The sequence below is a fragment of the Ictalurus punctatus genome, chromosome 21 (assembly GCF_001660625.3).
Source record: "Ictalurus punctatus breed USDA103 chromosome 21, Coco_2.0, whole genome shotgun sequence".
Lineage (NCBI taxonomy): Eukaryota > Metazoa > Chordata > Actinopteri > Siluriformes > Ictaluridae > Ictalurus > Ictalurus punctatus.
Genome location: NC_030436.2, coordinates 9,415,098 through 9,433,817, shown reverse-complemented (window position 1 = coordinate 9,433,817; position 18,720 = coordinate 9,415,098). Strand labels below are relative to the sequence as shown.

Below are 18,720 nucleotides of genomic sequence, written 5' to 3'. Positions count from 1 at the left end.
TATATATATATATATATATATATATATATATATATATATATATATATATATATATATATATATATATATATATATATATATATATATATATATAGGTGCTCCAAAAAAAAAAGTTTAAAAAGTGCATTTTACATGCCTGTGTGCCTCCTATACTGTAGGACTTAATAAGTATTTGAGGTCAATACCAGTCCTAAACAGCAGAGGGCGCAATCAACTGCTGTAAACTCTCAGAAATCATCAAGTACCAAACTGTACTACTCCTTGCAAGAGTGGTAATATCTTTTGTACCTTTAGTATGCATCTAAGGTGTATTTAAGGTGCATAACTTGACCACTAAAATGCTATAAAAGCTAATAAAAAGAAAACTAAATGCACCTTCCTCACACACTAAAAAGGCACAAATGATGCCAATTGGTACCATGCCAGCAACAAGGACAAGGAAAAAAGTACTGTTTGGTACCTTTTTATTTCTGAGAGGGTACGCATAAGATTTTGGGTAGAACTCCTGAAGTTAAACTCCTCAGTTCCTGAAGTGTACAAATCTTACTTAAAAATTTTTTTTAACTGCATTTGTTTATTTTATTATTATTATTTTAAATTTCCTTTTCCTTCACAGATAAGCATCTGTAAGAGTTTATCTTTCAGCACTCCAGGCGTGGAAAGTACCGCATTCGGCTACGAACAGGAACTCTAACTTAAGGCAGAGGAAGTGTTTGCCGGAAAAGCCTCGGTGACATAACAATAGTAAAAAGAGCAAACAACGTTTTTAAACACCACATATAATTTAAAAATAATCATTTACTTTGTTTTCAGTTGAGTTATCATTATATATATATATATATATATATATATATATATATATATATATATATATATATATATATATATATATATATATATATATATATATATATATATATGAGACTGCTGGGAACATTTAAAATGTAGATTAATAATAAAAAAAATAAAATAAAATAATTTAAAAAAAAAAAAAAAAAAAAAAAAAAAAAAGAGTACATCAATGGATTTCAGTGTTCACTCGTAGAAAAAAAAAATCCAGCTTGGTGTGGGGAGCTAAAAAAAACGGCAACAAAAAAAAAACAACCTAGTACACCATCTCTTTGCCAGCACTATAGTTTTTTCATCTTCCTTATTAAGTGATTAATGAAACTGATCAATAAGTGATCGAGGGAAGGCAATTTTCTACTGTTGCGTTATTTGTGTTATTAAAAGAACTTTTCTGATATGGGTATTAGTAGGCGTATATTCAGAAACCGGTTCTGTTCTACCAGTTCGATGTGTGTTTTGGCAGCTTATAGGACGTACTTGTCAGTAGCCTTAATTGTATCAGTATTTTAGTGGCATCACATGCACATTTGAAATGCTTAATATCAGTACTGCTGATCGCACAAACTGATTACGATTAAAAGACGTTCTATATCAGCTGGGTCGAACAGATTTTTGATTACGTACAGGCCAACGTCATGTGGGAATCAGCTTAGTAAAACAATAACACAAAAATCTGCATTTATGTTAAAAAGGTACAATAATAATGAAATAAATGTGGTAAATGTATAAGTTCCCCCCCCCCCCCCCCCCCCCCCCGAGATTGGTGCTCCATTTTGCCCCTAGTGGATTTTTTAAATATTCAATTTGCTCAATTTGATTATGGCCGATTAATTGATTTTTAATATCGAAAACAGATTCTAAATACATTTGGTGGTCTGGATTAGAGCCCTTATCGGGCTGGACCCAGGTCACGGGCCGTGAGTTTGACACCCCAACACACTGCTCCTCATTCAATACAGAAATTGATGGGCCAAAAAGGAAAGTTAATCAGTCCATACAGGATTTCGCCGAGTTTTTATTTTTCTGATTGTTGTTGGCAACAATGCGTGCTTTTGCTGCTCCTCCCCTCTACCCCCCACCCAAATTTTGCAACACAACTTGCAGTATTTTTTGTGCTTTTTTTTTTTTATATGGAAAATTACTTGAATTGGCAAAATCACAACTGCATGAAATTCACTATTGCAGTGATGTTTGTTGGTAAATGAGACCTTTTAGCTGTACTCATGTTCGACGCACATGATTGTCCTCACAACACGCATCACATGATGCATCTTGCCGAAAATTTGCGGTGAATTCGAAAAATCGCGAGCTCCTCTGAATATTGCAGAGTTTGCTTGATTTTGCGTTCGTTTCTGCGAGAGCGAAACGCCAAAATCCTGGAGGGACTGCTTATAAAACGTCATGTTTGGTCTCCAAGATTTTATCCTTGTAGCTCCAGTGCAAACCTTTAACAAATTTACGTTTGAGGCCAATTATGCAGGTTTAAATTGATTAGTTCACAAATAATGTAAACCTACTGATTGATTTCAGCATGAATTAAAGGAATCATTTGGCCCAAAAATTATTTTCATTTCGCGTATGTTTCCATTAATGTTAGCTCTCTTAGTCTGGTAGCGTTATTTAATTTAACCTAAACTACAACTGTTAAGCCTGATTTCCCAGAGTTTATCTGCTGCTCATACGCGCAGTTCTTCCTGTGACATCATCTGCATTTTAAAGTCCTTTTCTCTGAAGGAAAAAAAAAAGTGCAGTACTTTGACCGACAGCAGCACTGAAGGACCATCAAATACTAATAATAATCTATTATTGTTTATTGTAAATAACTAGCATTTTTTAATAAGCCGTCCCTTAACATTGTCATCAAGACTGGCGTAAAGTCGTCTAGGAAAAGCAAAGATTCACTTCAGGGTGAACTGTGAGCCCTCGACACGTGAAAGCACGTCAACCCAGAAACCTGAACATTTCACCTCACAGCACCCTGCACTCTCGTCCCACCCGTCTGTCAGTCGGTGAGGACCACTAGCTCGCCCTCGCTGCGCTCTCCCGCGTCACTCTCTTCTCCCTCGCTGTACGGTGGTTTGGAACGTGGCCCGTCCGGCTCCTCTGGGCCACGTGGCGCTTGGGGTGGCTCGAGGGAACGAGGGAGGTAGTGCTCCAGAAGGGAAGGGTGCAGAGGCAGGGTCATGGACATGGGTTTGGTGGAGTACGGAGAATCGGCTGTGGAGTAGTGCAGCTGCTGATCTGATTGACTACGAGGTAAATAAGAGGATATCAGCTTTTGGAAACATGACAAGGAAGCCAAGAAATCAGTGATAATTATTTTCATATCAGTCAGATCTTAATTTTATAACATGATACATTCAATTAACCGTAAATACAATATAAGCAGATAAAAATGTACAAACGTCACTATTTAGTAGGTAAATGCAATTGTTGGCAAATTGCCTTGGTATAAAAGGAATAACGTACTTCTGGACGTAATGACATGAAAATGGCATCAATATCACACCAGTCGCTGATTGTTTATTTTGCTATTACTTATTTATAAAGGAAAGTGTGGTAACAAGCTAATGCACTTCTTAAGCAGGTGAGTGAGTAGTATTCTGTGCCAGTCAATTTTCAGCTTGATTTGTTCACCTGGGTGGGTACGAGGTGCGCTGCTCCTGCCTGCGGCTCTTCATCATGGCTTTGTACTCGCCCACACGCAGCCGCCTGCCTTCCACAATGCATGTGCGCTTCGGCCGGGGTTTGTACTTGTAGTCGGGGTAGCGCTCCAGGTGCTGCCTGCTCAGCCTGGCCTGCTCCTCATAGTACGGCTGCTTCTCCTGGTTCGACATGGACTTCCAGCGTGAGCCTACAGGGGGAAAGACAGAGACACAAATGAGAGTCACTCCATGGAAACTGCAGCTGTTCAAATGTATAAAATTTCACTTTGCAGTGAATATTGTTTAATATCATAATTAATGGAAGGTGTTACACCTGCGAAAGTAAGCATTTACATTCAAACTCTTCTAATAAAAACAAGGTTTCTATTAATAACAACAATATTTCTCAGTCAGTCAGTCGAGCACAAATTATGGTATTTAACGGAATGAAGTTGTTCTTAGAGATTAGGAAGTACTGCAGCCTATTAAATGGGAATATTCCTAGTTTATTTCTGCATAAATATTTGTCGACGTGTATTAAACAATCAAATATCTACATTTACTATATATACGATAAATTTCCCCACATTCATACAGCACAAACCAGTTGCCAGGGTTTTATTTAAAGAACGGAATCAAAGAGTCGACTCGTACATAAACAAATAAACAAACACAAACTCGTACTCTTTTTTTTTTTTTTTGGCTATTACTATTATTTCCCAGTAATTTATAAAGGAATGTTTACTTTTTTGCATGATGAAAATATCAGGCTACATTTTATATATGCTGTAAGCTTTTTCCTTGTTTTTATTACCCAAGTTTTTAATACCTAATCCACACAGCTTTCCACATACAGATTGCACAACCATCGTCGACCTGATGTTCAGTTTATAACGTGACTAAACATTAATATTTAATTTAGTATTATAAATCATTAGGACAATAAATCATTACTTACTGTTTTTCACTCCCAAAATGTAACCTACACCTCTCTATTCCCAAATCATCAATCATGGGTTTTTCTAAACTATAAGTATCGTAAGCGGTTGTTTAGGTCCTACGAGCCACTACGGGGTGCTGAAAAAACCCCGGCAGATGCATTCCTAGGGTTCCCGGGATAAGGCTCTGGATCCACCGCAACCCTGAACAAGATGAAGCTCTTAGTGAGGATGAACGAACGAGTGCGATGAGTGGCAGTGAACCCATGCTTGATCAGGCTTTGCAGAACTTAAGATTATAGATAAAATCAACATTTTTTAGTTTGTCATTTTATCGTGTCCTTTTTTTTTTGGGTACACTGTGTTACGCTCGAAGCAGCCGCAGCCTTATTCCCAACATTCGAATTTCCCACCGTTCCCCGCGTTCAGGCACAATGAACAAGAGTAATTACGCATCTCCTATGATAATCGTTCAACATGGCAGATCGCAAGCGTTCTGAAGCACGTGTTCGTGTCCAGGTAATTTAAGCCATGTTACACTTGTGGCGTGACGTTTCGTGCATTGTCTAGCAAAATCACTCAATTATATATATATATATATATATATATATATATATATATATATATATATATATATATATATATAAAAACTAAAATAACTAATATGCTCTCACCTTAACTTCTAAGAGAGTTATCTTGAAATATTCAAGTTAGCAAACCTTGAGTTCGGTCCTTGAGTTTTTTTTAGAGATAAATTCTTTGTTACTTCCGTGTAACTCATGTTTAAGTGGAGACGTTATCTTTTGACCCGTATGCCATTATATCTGATGGTAATGTCAGGGTAAGGGTGAGACCGTTCTTCAAAAATTCTTTTGTCTAGAATTTTACCCACCCTCATGTCACAGTTTGGCTTTCACCGACAGACCCATTGTGGTCTGTAGGTAGACTGTTATCTCGTTTAAAGATTTTTAAAATTTATATTGAGAACACAATGTAGCATCCCAATAATGCTAAACGTTTTAAGCTCTGAAAGTCAACAAGCGTTCAAAAATTTCTCGTCTGTGACCCCGAAACTGTGTGAATATACTGCACATGTGGTGCTTAGATTGTTCTGGCTGCTTTTGAGTAATAACCAATAATGCAAAGTTTAAGTAAGTTAAACTGGTAGACATAGCAGAGGTTCGCCTGTTTGACGGTTTGGTATTATCGCGTAAGCTCTAGAAGAATGTAAAGGCGAGCACGTAGACACAAAGGCATGGAGAGGAAAAAAAAAAAAAACACACTCAAGGTGAAGACTGAAGATGACTGGAGTAACAATAGGTGAGTAAACGGTTCAAACGAATCCAATCAGGGTCACAGGCACTGAGTGAGTCGGGCAGGCAGGAGGAGATGCAGTGGTGGGGGTGTGGGGGAGGATGTCGTGAGTTTTTCAGACTCTGCACAATGGAAAGGAATGTTAGTGTTTTGTCAGAGGAAGAGGGGTAGGAAGGCAGCTGGAGGAGGAGGGGGTGGATCTGGGTGGTGTTTTCCTGTCGGCCAGGGAAGCCAGGTGGCAGTTCATGCCCCAAGCAGTGCCGCCTTCCAACTTTCTCCGTCACCCCCTTATGCCCCCCCATCCTCCAGCTCGTTAGTGCCAGGGGCGGTGGTACATGAGATGACCTAAGAATCGGTAAGCAACACCTGGACTGATTGAGGAAACCACCAGGCAACATTGAAGGGCAAGTATTGTGAGGACAAAGATGGTGAGACAAGGATGGGTGGAGTACAAGAAATAATTAAGAATATAATTAACAGGAAAAAAGCAGGTGAAGATTGAGCAAGTTAGAAGTTAACACTGTGCACACACAAAAAAAGCAAAAGAAGACTGAGCAATCGAGCAAGGTTTTTTTTTTCCCCCCTCACCTAGGATCTTGCTGATGCTTGAGTTATGCATATCAGGAAAGGCTTGTAGGATGCGCCGGCGTTCGTCCTTAGCCCACACCATGAAGGCGTTCATGGGTCTCTTGATGTGACCGGAAGAGGTGCTCCGGCTGTCACTGTAGCCCCCGACTCCAGAGATCATCTGTCCTATAGTACACCATGTGACAAAAGTATAAAGGCATGTGTTTTTTGTCTTTTTTTAAATTAAGGAAACAAATAATCAAGGGCGAGCCTTTAATCATCATTCTTTCGTCTGTTATAAATTCCAAAGTAAATAATGATAGCCTGCTGTGATGCAATTAGAGCAAAATATGATAATTGTCACATGTGCTCCAGGCATAAGGAAGTTCTTGCCTTAAAATGGTCGAGCGTGCTTTCGAATCCAAAACACCAATTACAAAAAGGACAGTAGTACCTTCGGAGTCGCTGCTGAGATGCTCGTCGTTCGTCCGTACGGACTGTCCGTCCTCCGCACGGTCGGCACGGAGTATGCGGTCAGCTCGGGACGCTTCCTTATAATCGCTCTGTGCACAATGCAAACAAAACAAACGCGTTTGTACAGCGAACGCTGTCTAAAAATGCCAACCCAACCCGGTGACGCCCGTCCCAAAAACAAGGCGTGAAGAAATTGACAAAAATAATAAACCTCTAAATAATCTAAGTGCTTCTCTATAGGTATACATATACTTATCAGGGTGTCATTATAATAAGAACAACACAAAAAACAAGTTTGAAGAAGGTCTGAAAGGTGACGGGTATTTAAAAACAGGTTCGCGAGGAATGCATAACAACCTGCATTCACGACAGATAAAGGGCAAATTATCGTACCATCCTGCAGGTTAAAGCTGAAAATACTGGAAAAACTAAAGTGACTTGTTGACAAGTGCTCTTCAGAAGTCACGGTCACACCAAGAAAATTAAACTTACAATAAGAAAGGGATGAAACCATTTGAAGAACAGCTGTTCCCCTAAACGCTGCCCCAGTTCAAGTGACTTGGTGTAAATCTATACTTGACCCTGAATGCGTTCTCAGATGTCACAGAGTTTCGCGGTGACAAACGGCATGCTCCAGGTGCCACCGACCAGCCTCGTCGGAGAGAGCTGAAGTGGAGTGTGTAGATGTGTGTGTGTGTGAGACAATGTTCGGTGCTTGCTGCTTTAAGACGTTGACTCACCAGCCTTGTGCTGCCGTCCCTCTCTCGGCTCGCTGGACCTTGGCCTCCTCGCAACAGCTGCTGGGCTTCGTGGATGGTTTGGCTCACAATATCCCCCTCTCCCAAAAAGCCTAGGGAAGGAGACAAGACAAAGACAGAGAGAGATTTACACGCGATCATTTATCCTCTCCACTCCTTCCGTCTAACACCTAAGGAACTTGGCTCTCTTCCAAGCTCATGGTCTTTAAAAAAGAAAAAAAGAAAAGAAGCTAGGCTGCATTTCAAAGGCCTGCTCCGCAGGGCACGCCCAAGGGGACTAATGCATTTTCTTGTTTAGATCAGGGAGCTTTGGAGGTGATGACAATTGTCAACAATGTCTCCATTTCAGTACGAGAACAGCGAGGAGAAGAAGAAGAGAAGGAGTTACTCTTCTATAGACTCAGGGAAACACCCATGAGTATGTCATTATAAATCAATTAAAAATAATCAACATAAAATGAACACATCGTTTATTATGGCATTTTGTTTCGAGGCGTCATCCTTTGTTGTTGCTTTGTGAATGAACAAAATGAGTCTGGATTTGAATTGCAAAAACGTTCAGCAATTTATTTCACAGCAGCCAAACTTATAAGCCAAAATATATGCTTACTATATATCTTACTATAATGGCCATATGTTCATCATGAACACCAGTCACATCAGCTAGCTAAAACTAAGTCGTGTCTTCGTCTATTAATAATTAGCATCCGGCAGCGAGCTTATTTAGCGACACAACGAGCTGAGATCATATGCAACGCTACCTTAAATCGGGTTGAAAGTCTTGACGGCGTGCAAACGATCCTGACCGGAACACCGATCTTCATATTAATAAAAACCAGCCGTTACGAGTTGAAGTTAACAGGTTCTACATTTTGCTCGGTCACGGATGAAATGGGATAACTTACAAAAGAAGTCAAAATAAATAAATAAATAAATAAATAAGCAAACAAATAAATAAATAACAGAAGCGGAAAGTCGATACAAAAAATGAGCGACTCAAACTGTTTTTTAGATCAACACAGCTCGTAATGCAGTCAAAGGCTGAATCGATTCCAGCGACAGTGAGGAGCAATAGGGCGAATATATTGATCGTGTAAAGTCTGTTGACTACAGAACGGTGAAAAGTTGTACAGCGCTTTATCACTGATTGTGCGTCTGAGACACTTTGCTTTGCTGTTTTTGCGGAGGCAGGATGATAAGAAAATGTAAAATAGGCATTCGGCAGGAAACCATGAGGGAAAAACCTTGCGGCTAAACGTAGGCATAATACGTATACTAATATTTCCATATTTTATATACACCAAGTTCATGGATTATTACGTTCACCTACGATACAGGCATACTTTGTAGTATTAAAGTTATTGTACTTACTGACTGTAGTCCAACTGTTACCATGTATGTTTTTCTTTCAACCGTTTTATTCATCCTTCGACTACTCAACATTTTCTCACTATCTAGTGTAGAATTCACGCCAGACCCAAAGCGTAGCGACCTACAAATATGCTTCTTTGACATAACAGATGTATTCATTTGTACTAGCTGACCCCTAATTCAAAACGGTAGTAGACTAATCATCGTTTCCATAGCCGATGAGTGCGGTAGAGTTCATGCAAAGTAATATCAAAGTGAAAGTGTTCCATCAAAGCAAAAAGGAAGTAATACATTTTGTCCCAGCGTAGTCTTATACAGTGACTGTAGAATTTCCTTACCATCACTGGTTTTTCCACCACCCAGACTAGCTATCACCACCACAGTGGCAATCTGTGACTATATTAATCACCTAATAGTGCAGGGATCACCAACCCAGTTCCTGGAGATCTAACTTCCTCAAGACATTCGCTCCAACCATAATCGTGCTCACCCGACAATCTAATCACTGCCTTAAGACAGTGGTTCCCAAACATTTCCAGGGCAAGGCCCACCAAATGGCATTAACATTTGACCGAGGCCCCCCTTTGCAAGATGTCTTTAAAACACATTAAAAAATACAGACTGAATATATCCCTGGATGCATGTAAATACCACTGAATATATCTGAATATATCCCTTTTTTTTAAAAATATTAATAATTACATCTTACATCTTTACATTACATTAGATTAGGAATTGATTGTGTGTGGTTGTCTGAGATTGAGAAAGAGAAAATCATGTATTTATTTACTTTTCACACCAAATTGTTGAGGCCCCCCGGCACCCCCTGGCAGCCCCCACTTTGAAAACCACTGCCTTAAGACATTCTTGGTCAGCTAAAACGAGCGTGTTAGATCTTGGTTGGAGATGAAACCAGCAGGAAGGTAGGTCTCTAGGAAGAGAATCGGTGACCACTGTAATAGTGCAAAACAGTTTCTGAAAGCTCTTCTTCTTCCTCCTTGAATTACTTCCTAGAATCTACTTTAAGAGCTGGTTATTAGTGTTAGTTAGAGAATTTGAGTTTGAGACCCCTGGATTCATGGAAAGGGATCAAAAATAGGCGATCAAAAATATCCACCCAACCTTGGTGCCGTGGTTGTAACCTCACACAGATGAGTGTACCTGATACACTCATATCACTGTCGCACATTACCAAACAGTGCACTGTAGCACTCGGTAATGTACACCGAGTGAACAAGAGGTTCACCAATTGGTGGGTCTGCTAAACCCTGTGGTACATCAGTATACGCACTCAGTGAATGTGCATATCATCACATACCCAGGCTAAGAGCAGGTCGAGGGGAGCTGTGCTGTAGATCTCTAGCCCTGTAGGTGGACTGAAGGTGGGAAGAGGGAAGATCCAGACTCTGGGGGCTCTTGGGTTTGGATGTGAGGTTCAATGGCTGACTGCTTTCCTGTAACAACAAGAAAATATAAGATTCACAAAATGAAAAATAGGAAAATGATGATATGGTAAAGCTGAGATGAAAAGGAAAAGGAATATGTACCTGTCGAAAGACTGTACCACTGGATCTTTCGATAGGGGTGGAGTGATGGTTTGGGAGAAGCTGCATGGGATATTCCACTGAAAACATAAAAAAAAGATGCATCCATCATGAAAACTAATTAACTGGGATGATTACTGACTAAATCTAGTTCAAAGACTTTTTAAAGTATTTCCTTGATGAAATGAGGGGGAAAAAAGCAGGAGAACGGTTCTTTGAGGTTTCTTTGAGGGTTCCTTGAGGGTCGCCCACCAAAACCATTAACTCATTGACTAACCTAGCAGTCATGTTTCTAACCCCAAGCGCTGAACTTGGACAAAACAACAACAAAACACAACACGTCAAAAAACACAGCCACTTCTTTTCTCCTATTGTGCTCCTTTCTTTTGAGTCACTTTTGCCTTAAGGGAACATACAGTACTTTTGTGCTACAGCATGTCCATGGCTTTCCACAACCAGCAGCAGCACACACTTCAAATAAAAGGACAAGTCTGACCCTCTGCCGAGGCCTGCGCACAGTCTGCGCACCGAGAAGCAATTCAACTCCTCTGACCTCTAGTCGAGCTTCTCGTGTTTACACAAGAGGAACAAAAGCGGGAACACCAGCGTCGAGGCATTCATTCGTACAATTACTGCTTTTATTTAAAAATTAAACCTTGAGATTAAGGGAAGAGGAAAGAAAAAGGGAAAATCGAAAACCGAGATGCACTGAGGTCAGAAACTTGGAGGTTTCTGAGAATTTTATTCAGCAGAAAATTGACTATGACCCAGGTGTCATCGTTTTAAAAGAAAAATTTTTTTTAACTCATTGTGCATTGCGACACACTAACAAAAGACAAAATCACACTCAGTAACCTTGGCCCACAAAAGACCAGATCAAACAAAAACAAACTTTAAAAAAAAAAGAAAAAAAAAACTTTCAAAAGGTGTGGAGGTTGTTAATATTTGAAATCATTCAGTTAGATCTCTTAGACAGAAAGCATTTGATCGATGTGAGAAGATCACGCCGCTGAACCCGGTTCCTCCACTCACGGTGTAAAAGCTAACAGTTACACAATACAGAGCTGACGTCCAATGCGACAGAATGCCAGGATTCGAGAAACAAAACACTCCATTTATTGAGTGATAAAGGAAGGAAGGAAGAAAGAAAGAAAGAAAGAGAAAGAATTTAGCACAGGCAGAAAGAAAGGAACAAAGAAAAACGCAATTACGAAAACAAGAACACAAGAGAGGGAAAAAAATGACGCAAGTACAAGAAAGAACGCAAGTACGAACGTAAAGAAGGATGTAAAGAAAAGATGCGTGAAAGAACATAACATGAAGGAAAGAGAGATGAAAAGAACTGAAAGAAAGAACGAGCAAAACCTCGAATTAAAGGACAAAGGCAAAAGAAACAAAAAAAAAACAGCAACAAACAACATAAGAATAAAGACGGATGGAAAGAAAAAAACAAAGAATTATGTTTAGTTACTGTATATGAATGTAGTTGAACTACAGTGACATGCAACTCAACCTACAGACCTCGATTAAATGCGAATCTTCAGAATTCTTCACTTTCTCTCAATTTAGCACACACGAGGTATCTACTGCAGAGCTTTCCTCACACCTTCAGACCACACGCCTGCTTCTACCAAGCAATCTCCCTCTGCTCGCTGCTGGTAGAAGTTTTGATGAAGTTATGTTTGGTAAACACGGAGATGCTAACAGCAAATTAAAACTCAAGTCCTCGGCTGATTGGCTAAAACATGTTGCTTCGCTGAACTTCTGTAACCACGTCGCGAGCCAGAAGAACTTTGACAAGAAAAAGTCTGAACTTCAGAAGGCATGCATGTCTGGCAAGTACGTTTCGAAAATGTTCTCAAATGAAATAATAATTGTTGCGTAACAATGGTGTGGTGTTTTACAATGCTACAGCAGATTAGGTCACTCATGCAAAACAACAACAACAACAACAACAACAACCCCATGTTTATCATCCTTATCTTTAACATACAAACTCAACTATTAGTATTAATGCACAGCTAGCTAGCTGAAGTTGAGATGTTTTGGCCAGCTGAGGAAATGAACAGAAAGCAACAGCAAATAGCATTCTGCTACTAAGCTTAACTTTTCAGAATACAAAAGATTAGTACGCAAAATATTTCACACGTTTCGCACATGGCATTAGGACAGAGACAGCGTAGGGCAGAGATACTATATATTAATGCATCTTTGCATTTAAAAATATAATAATAATAAAAATCTTGCTTGTGATATTACAGTACAGAGTGGAGGAGGGAGGAGGTGAAGTGAGAGACAGCAGGATGGAGAAACCACATATGCAGAAATAGAGAAACTGCACCACAACAAAAACCCAAACAACAACAACAACAACAACAACAACACTGACCAAAACACCAGGTAGGAGGTTTAGAGGTCAAGACAAAATATCCCAAACTCAAAGAAGTAAGAAGTCTGGTAAGTATCCATTGGACTTCCTTTTCATTTTCATTACGTACTGTATGTTTCAGAGAAACCTCACTTGTGTTGTTCTTGTTTTGGGTTTCTCACATTTTGTATCCTACCGCATCAGCTAACAATGCATAGTTGTAAAGACATGTATACTGTACAAACACACACACACACAAGTATTTTTATTTCCTCATTGTTAGCGATCTCTAATCGCCCTTTATCGGTATGAAGAGCGTATGATTACAAGGATACGTTTAAACGTGCTCCGAGACACTCACCTGGCTTGCAGGGAATGGGCTGAAGCGGGAGCCCCATCTGCGTATCGGAGGACACGGACAGTGGCTGTGTATTCGGGTGGAAAGCAGGGATCATCACATAGGGAAGATTCACCTGCTGAGGCAAAATGTTCAAAGAGTACACGGTCACTCTAGTAGAACAGATCTACACTACTTCTTAACACTTACTAAAACAGATTGTGATTTATGGTGCATTGGTGAGGCTTCACCTGGATCTGCTGCTGCAGGAGGTTGATCTTGTGCTGCTGTTGGATCAGCTGCTGCTGCTGTTTAGCAATCTGATACACATACACACACACACACACACACACACGAGAACATCTGTCACTCAAAGCAAAATATTCCTGGACTAGGCAAAAAGATGATTTACAAATACATTATTTGGTATGAACAGATACATATACAGATGTTCACAGAACATCTGGTTGAGACTAGAAGTGATTGTGAACCTGTGGGATGCAACAAAAAGCCCAGGGTTTTTACTTCCATGCTGGTGTGAGTGAGCATTCGGATAGGAACACCAGCTCTGCCCGATACATTCACAGCATTCGTTCGTTCATTCATCCTTAGTAACTGCCTGGTCAGGGTCGCTGTGGTTTAAAATGAGGCCACTAAATGTGTTTACATTTTCAGCTGAAGCTAATTATGAACTGGAATGATGTAGCCAGAACACACACACACACACACACACACACACACACACACATCATACTGACACCTCTGTCATTTCTACAGCTGGGGTTTTCCCCAGTTGCTTTTTTTTTCTTTTCCAGTGTTTCAGAGGAAGTGGTAGTAGGGTTCAAATTTAATTATTTAAAAAAACTTCTCACACCCACTTTGGGTTTCAATGCAAATACAGATTACAGATACGGAAGTGAATACTTGGTATGGTAAACAGATACTGATATTCTGAACACTAAACAGATATGGTGTTGCACCACGATTGGGCACTGATCTAGAATTAAGCAGCTTGAAGCAGTTTGTTTTCTTCTTTTATATACTTTGATGTCTTTGATCATGCCATGATCATTGTAGATGAGAGGGGGTACAGAGGAGGCAACACACCCACACACACACACCTCTTCTCTATCCTCCACTGCCATTTATTTGTTCTCTGTTCATCTCCTCACCTGTTCCTGCTGCTGCCGGGCCAGCTCCATCTGCTGCTGCTGTTTCTCCAGGAGCAGGGCGGCCATGTTCCTCTGCTCCGAGTGTGCTCCCAGCAACTGCTCCCTCAGCCCAGACAACTGGTTAATCATCAGCAACAGCTGAAGCTCCTTCTCAGCCAGGCTTTCTGGAGTGCCTACACACAAACATACACATTTCAAATGTTCGGCTCAAGAGTAGGATAAACAACAACAAAACAAAACTTGAGAATGAAAATCACAGGATATTTTCTACAAATTTTAATTCCTTCCTGTATGATTGTAATTCCAGCATAATATACCGGCACGACATGCGTCACTATGACACGCGTCGGACAGCGTGTAAAAACCTGAAAAGGTTTTGTTTACCTTTTACGTTGGCAGTGCCTTGGAATCCCTTTCCCAAGATCTTCTCTCTCCAGTCTGCATTCAGGATTTTCTCAATTGTGGGCAGCACTGAGGATCAAAAACATATTTTAAGATTAACCGAATGGCTTCTTTAGTTTTGCACTGGAGCTATGATATGAATTTCGAGAACGTGTAACGAAGGTTCAGAGCTCTGCATACTTAAATCATCGTGCACTCAATTCAAAGACATTTTTTTACATAAAGAATTTCCGAAAAATAGCATGATGAATAGGTAGAGTTATTAGATTGGAATGACACACCGCTCACAAACTGGAAGGAAGCCAGAAGATGGTGATGGGCGTATTGCTGTTGATGCCAAACTAGATAGAAAATTATAACCTTCCATTACTTTTGTAGTAGCATGGTAACTTCTTTATTGCAAGAATACACAAGCAACCTTCAGTCAACGAACATGTCTTGGATGATCGTGTGGGTTAATCATGTGGTAAAAGCATATCTTAACTCTGTAAAGGAGCTTGTTACTTGCCTGAAATACAGTATGATGGACTATCTACCATGACTTACAAGCATTTCAGACAGAACTTTTCAAAAGGGAACCGTTTCTCACTAGTTCAAACTCTGTGTCTCTTGACCTGCCTTGAACACAAACAGACCACTTGATTCCATAAGTGGCTGAAAGCTGAGAGAGACAATTGGGCTTCATTTTAACTCCAAATGTCAAGATTTGTCAAAATGCTAATACTAGACCATGGTTCATTGCATTTGAAACAATGCAATTTTTCATTAGGAAGTTAAGAACTAGTAAAGACTTAAAGGTAGAACTCACCCTCGCTGACATTCGGCTGGGCTTCGGGCCTGCTGCTGGTCCTGTTCAGCACATCATGACTGCTGGGACTAAGTGTGTGTGCTTGCTCTTTGCTTGGTGAACTTGCCTGTGTATATAAAGGGTGTTCACGTTATGCTAATGTCTACATCGTTGAACTGGGAATGTACAAGTTCATGAAAATTATTTTTGCTGCAGGGTAAATACGCGGCATTACACTAGCATACATACAGTACATTCTGATTATATAAAACACATTATTTACACAAACTTAGGAGCATAATTTACTATGAAATTTCGCTGTGTGAATAATACAAGTTGAGCTATTAGGGTGGTGTGATTCGTTAATAATGGGGTTGAGCAGTGATATGCAGTAGAAATCACATCTTTAAGGTGCAGCTTGTAATGTCTACTTCATGCATCCTATTTGTTTGGTTCTGGCCTGGAAATACACAAATTACAATTAGTAATACATAGTTCTAGCACAAGTGGTGGGGTTGGTAGCCTTAGGCCACCTGAAAGGTTAATGCCTTCCCACTATAGATCATTTTTGCTCTGTAGGGTACCCTTATAGGACTCCAGGTCTACTCAGGGATCTTAGAATCAACCCCACCACTAGGGGGTTGATTTTGGTGGAAGGGAAAGGCATGAACGAGTGTTTTCTAGATTTCAAGGATCTATCCATCCCTCCATCCATTCCATACCCCTCATCCTACTCAGAGTCATGGGGAGCCTGGAGAGAATCCCTGGGAACTTGGGGCACAAGACGTCGGACCCCCTGGACGGGGTGCCAACCCATCACAGAGCACAATCATACACACATTCACACACTACGGACAATTTGGAAATGCCAATCAGCCTATAACATGTCTTTGGACTGGGGGAGGAAACCGGAGTACCCAGAGGAAGCACCGGGAGAACATGCAAACGCCAGGCACACAGGGTGGAGGTGGGATTTAAACCCCCCAACCCTGGAGGTGTGAGGCAAACCTGCTAACTACTTAGCCACTGTGCCCCTAGAGGGATTTACTCTTTGCAAACTGCTCTATTAAATACATTCAGGTTTACAGACACACTGTACCATAAGCATCATCCTTACCAAAGGGGACTGTGTGCTGCGAATGCTCAACTTCTCAGGGTCACCTCGTTCGGCTATCAGCCGTAATGACCGTTGGCATGAAGGCGAAGACTCCCTGACTCCGCCTCCGTCTCCAGGTGCTTCCTCCAACTTGATTCCGATGCCCACCATGGTCACGTTACCACTAGCATGGGGTTGTATCGCAGGAGGACTGGGCTCACACATTCTGTGAAAGCAATGACATCTGATCACTTACAATTATCCAGAACCCTGGATTAATTTCTAAAGTAAGCAATTCCTGTTTGCAATATCAGGATGAGGAATCTCTAATCTGGGCATTCCGCTACCATTCTTCGGTTATCTGACAGAGCAGGAAGGCCCAGACCAACAGCTGACTGCTTTGCATGAGTAACAGAAGGGCTTTGTGAGCACCCTACACAGGCCAGCCCATTCAATCGCTTTTCAACAAAGCCCAGAATACGGTAGCACTTCTTGTGGAACTCCAGGGCTTCAGAGCACTTGTGGTTGTAAGCAGGAACGGGGGTTTGTGTATGTATGTAAGTGTGTATGTGTGCATGTGTGGATATACACTTCTCAAGGACCCGAGTCTATCAACACAGCGGCAAAAGACAGATGGAAGACTCATGTTCTCCCTAGACCTCGTCTCAAGTGGCAAACCAAGCCCATGTGCGATGAAAGATGAAAGCAAGAGAAAGACAGGGACGGATAAAACAAGAAAGAACAAGACATTATTGTAAAAGTGGCTTAACTCTGGAACATCTCTCCAGCCACTGTAGTTTTTTTTAGTAAGGCAAAAAAATAAATAAATAAATGTGTGCACTTTGTACATATTGTACAAGGCCTATTGTTGCATAGACGGTACAAAGGAAGTATGAACAATGGGAAGGAGATTGACAAAAGCAATAAGCTGGGAATGCAGCAGGGTAACAATGCCGCTACGATGTGCCAAAAGGCTGCGGCTGCGGAAAGAAAAATAAACAAAAAAAATGCGGAAGACTAGCAAAGCTGCCAAAGGCAACAGTTCCTCCTTCAATTTTCTTTGACTTTGCCAACACAAAGCCACCTATGAATTCACACTACACAAGCTCTCAGCTACTCAGAAGAGCGTAGTAATATTTGAGACGTAAAAAGGGGGCTGTGTAGAGACAATTGATAATTGCCAGGTAGGGCTGAATTTGCCTAAAGGAAGGGCGCAATGAAGAGACCTTTAGCTCTTCTCTGTACGAATTCGTCTGGCATTGTATAGAGAAAAGAAATGGATACCAAGTGACAATGACAGAAGTACAAAAGAGTGTTGGGGGGGGGGGGGGGGGGGGCATTAAAACTGTGCAACTCTTATCAAGTTTTATAAAAGTCACAACAACCACGCACCAATCCAACTTGTTCACCCTGGATATCAGCTGGTGTGTGACACTGATACTTACATCCTCTCACTAACCAAGACAACTGTCTGCAAGTTATGCAAAAGAGCTTTGGTGTTGTATCTTGTTTGGGTGTCAAATAAAACCTGATACTGATCTACGATTTTAGACCAGTACTGGCTCTTTAAACCAGTACATCCCTAACCTAACCTAATGATTGACTTCTTCTTCCAAGGTCTGTAGGACACAGACTCCCCTTCTCCCTTTTTACCCATTGAACACATCTCTCTTAACTAAATCCCATCACTGGGTCTATTACAGAGAAGTATACACTACTATTAAGTTGATGGTCTGCAAGGGGAGCGCAGACTCGTCAGCTTATTCTGCGTGCACTTACAGTTAAAGAGGCTATACTGTGGTTTTATTTATAGGAGTTAAAACTGTTAATGATGCCGGAATTAACGAGGAGTATGGAGGATAAAGCTCTTTTCAAGTCCCAGCTCCAACGCAAGTGCAAAGTCGCGCTTGCAACAGGTGGAAGGTTGGCTTCCCTGGCAGATATGATTGACAGGTGGTTGACTGACAGTTATGCAGATAATGAAAAAAAAATTACTATCCACAGGCCTAACTACAAACACACAGGCATTACCCCTTCAAATTTTGATGTTGTAGTGCTTTAGAGTTCAGTATTTGTTTCTGGCATAACACGATTGGGT

At 40.7% G+C, this 18,720-nt stretch overlaps 1 protein-coding gene across 7 annotated transcripts in view; it reads right to left on the bottom strand.

Annotated features, from left to right (window-relative positions):
* Positions 1–962: 962 nt before the first annotated feature.
* LOC108255132 (SRY-box transcription factor 13) overlaps positions 963–18,720 on the bottom strand; it is a 34,288-nt gene continuing 16,530 nt past the window's right edge. For 4 of the 7 annotated variants that reach the window (XM_017450844.3, XM_053673943.1, XM_017450839.3 and 1 more), the window contains exons 2-15: positions 16,644–16,848; positions 15,548–15,653; positions 15,021–15,080; positions 14,722–14,808; positions 14,338–14,510; positions 13,417–13,485; positions 13,190–13,304; positions 10,464–10,540; positions 10,235–10,370; positions 7,528–7,637; positions 6,768–6,876; positions 6,335–6,499; positions 3,487–3,703; positions 963–3,098 (exon numbers count right to left, since the gene is read on the bottom strand). In XM_017450844.3, coding sequence (XP_017306333.1) covers positions 2,852–3,098; positions 3,487–3,703; positions 6,335–6,499; positions 6,768–6,876; positions 7,528–7,637; positions 10,235–10,370; positions 10,464–10,540; positions 13,190–13,304; positions 13,417–13,485; positions 14,338–14,510; positions 14,722–14,808; positions 15,021–15,080; positions 15,548–15,653; positions 16,644–16,847 — 1,875 coding nt within the window. In that variant the 5' untranslated portion in view covers position 16,848 and the 3' untranslated portion in view covers positions 963–2,851. The remainder of the gene's footprint in view (positions 3,099–3,486; positions 3,704–6,334; positions 6,500–6,767; positions 6,877–7,527; positions 7,638–10,234; positions 10,371–10,463; positions 10,541–13,189; positions 13,305–13,416; positions 13,486–14,337; positions 14,511–14,721; positions 14,809–15,020; positions 15,081–15,547; positions 15,654–16,643; positions 16,849–18,720) is intronic. The other 3 variants (XM_017450841.3, XM_047149315.2, XM_017450842.3) reach the window with 3 other exon arrangements.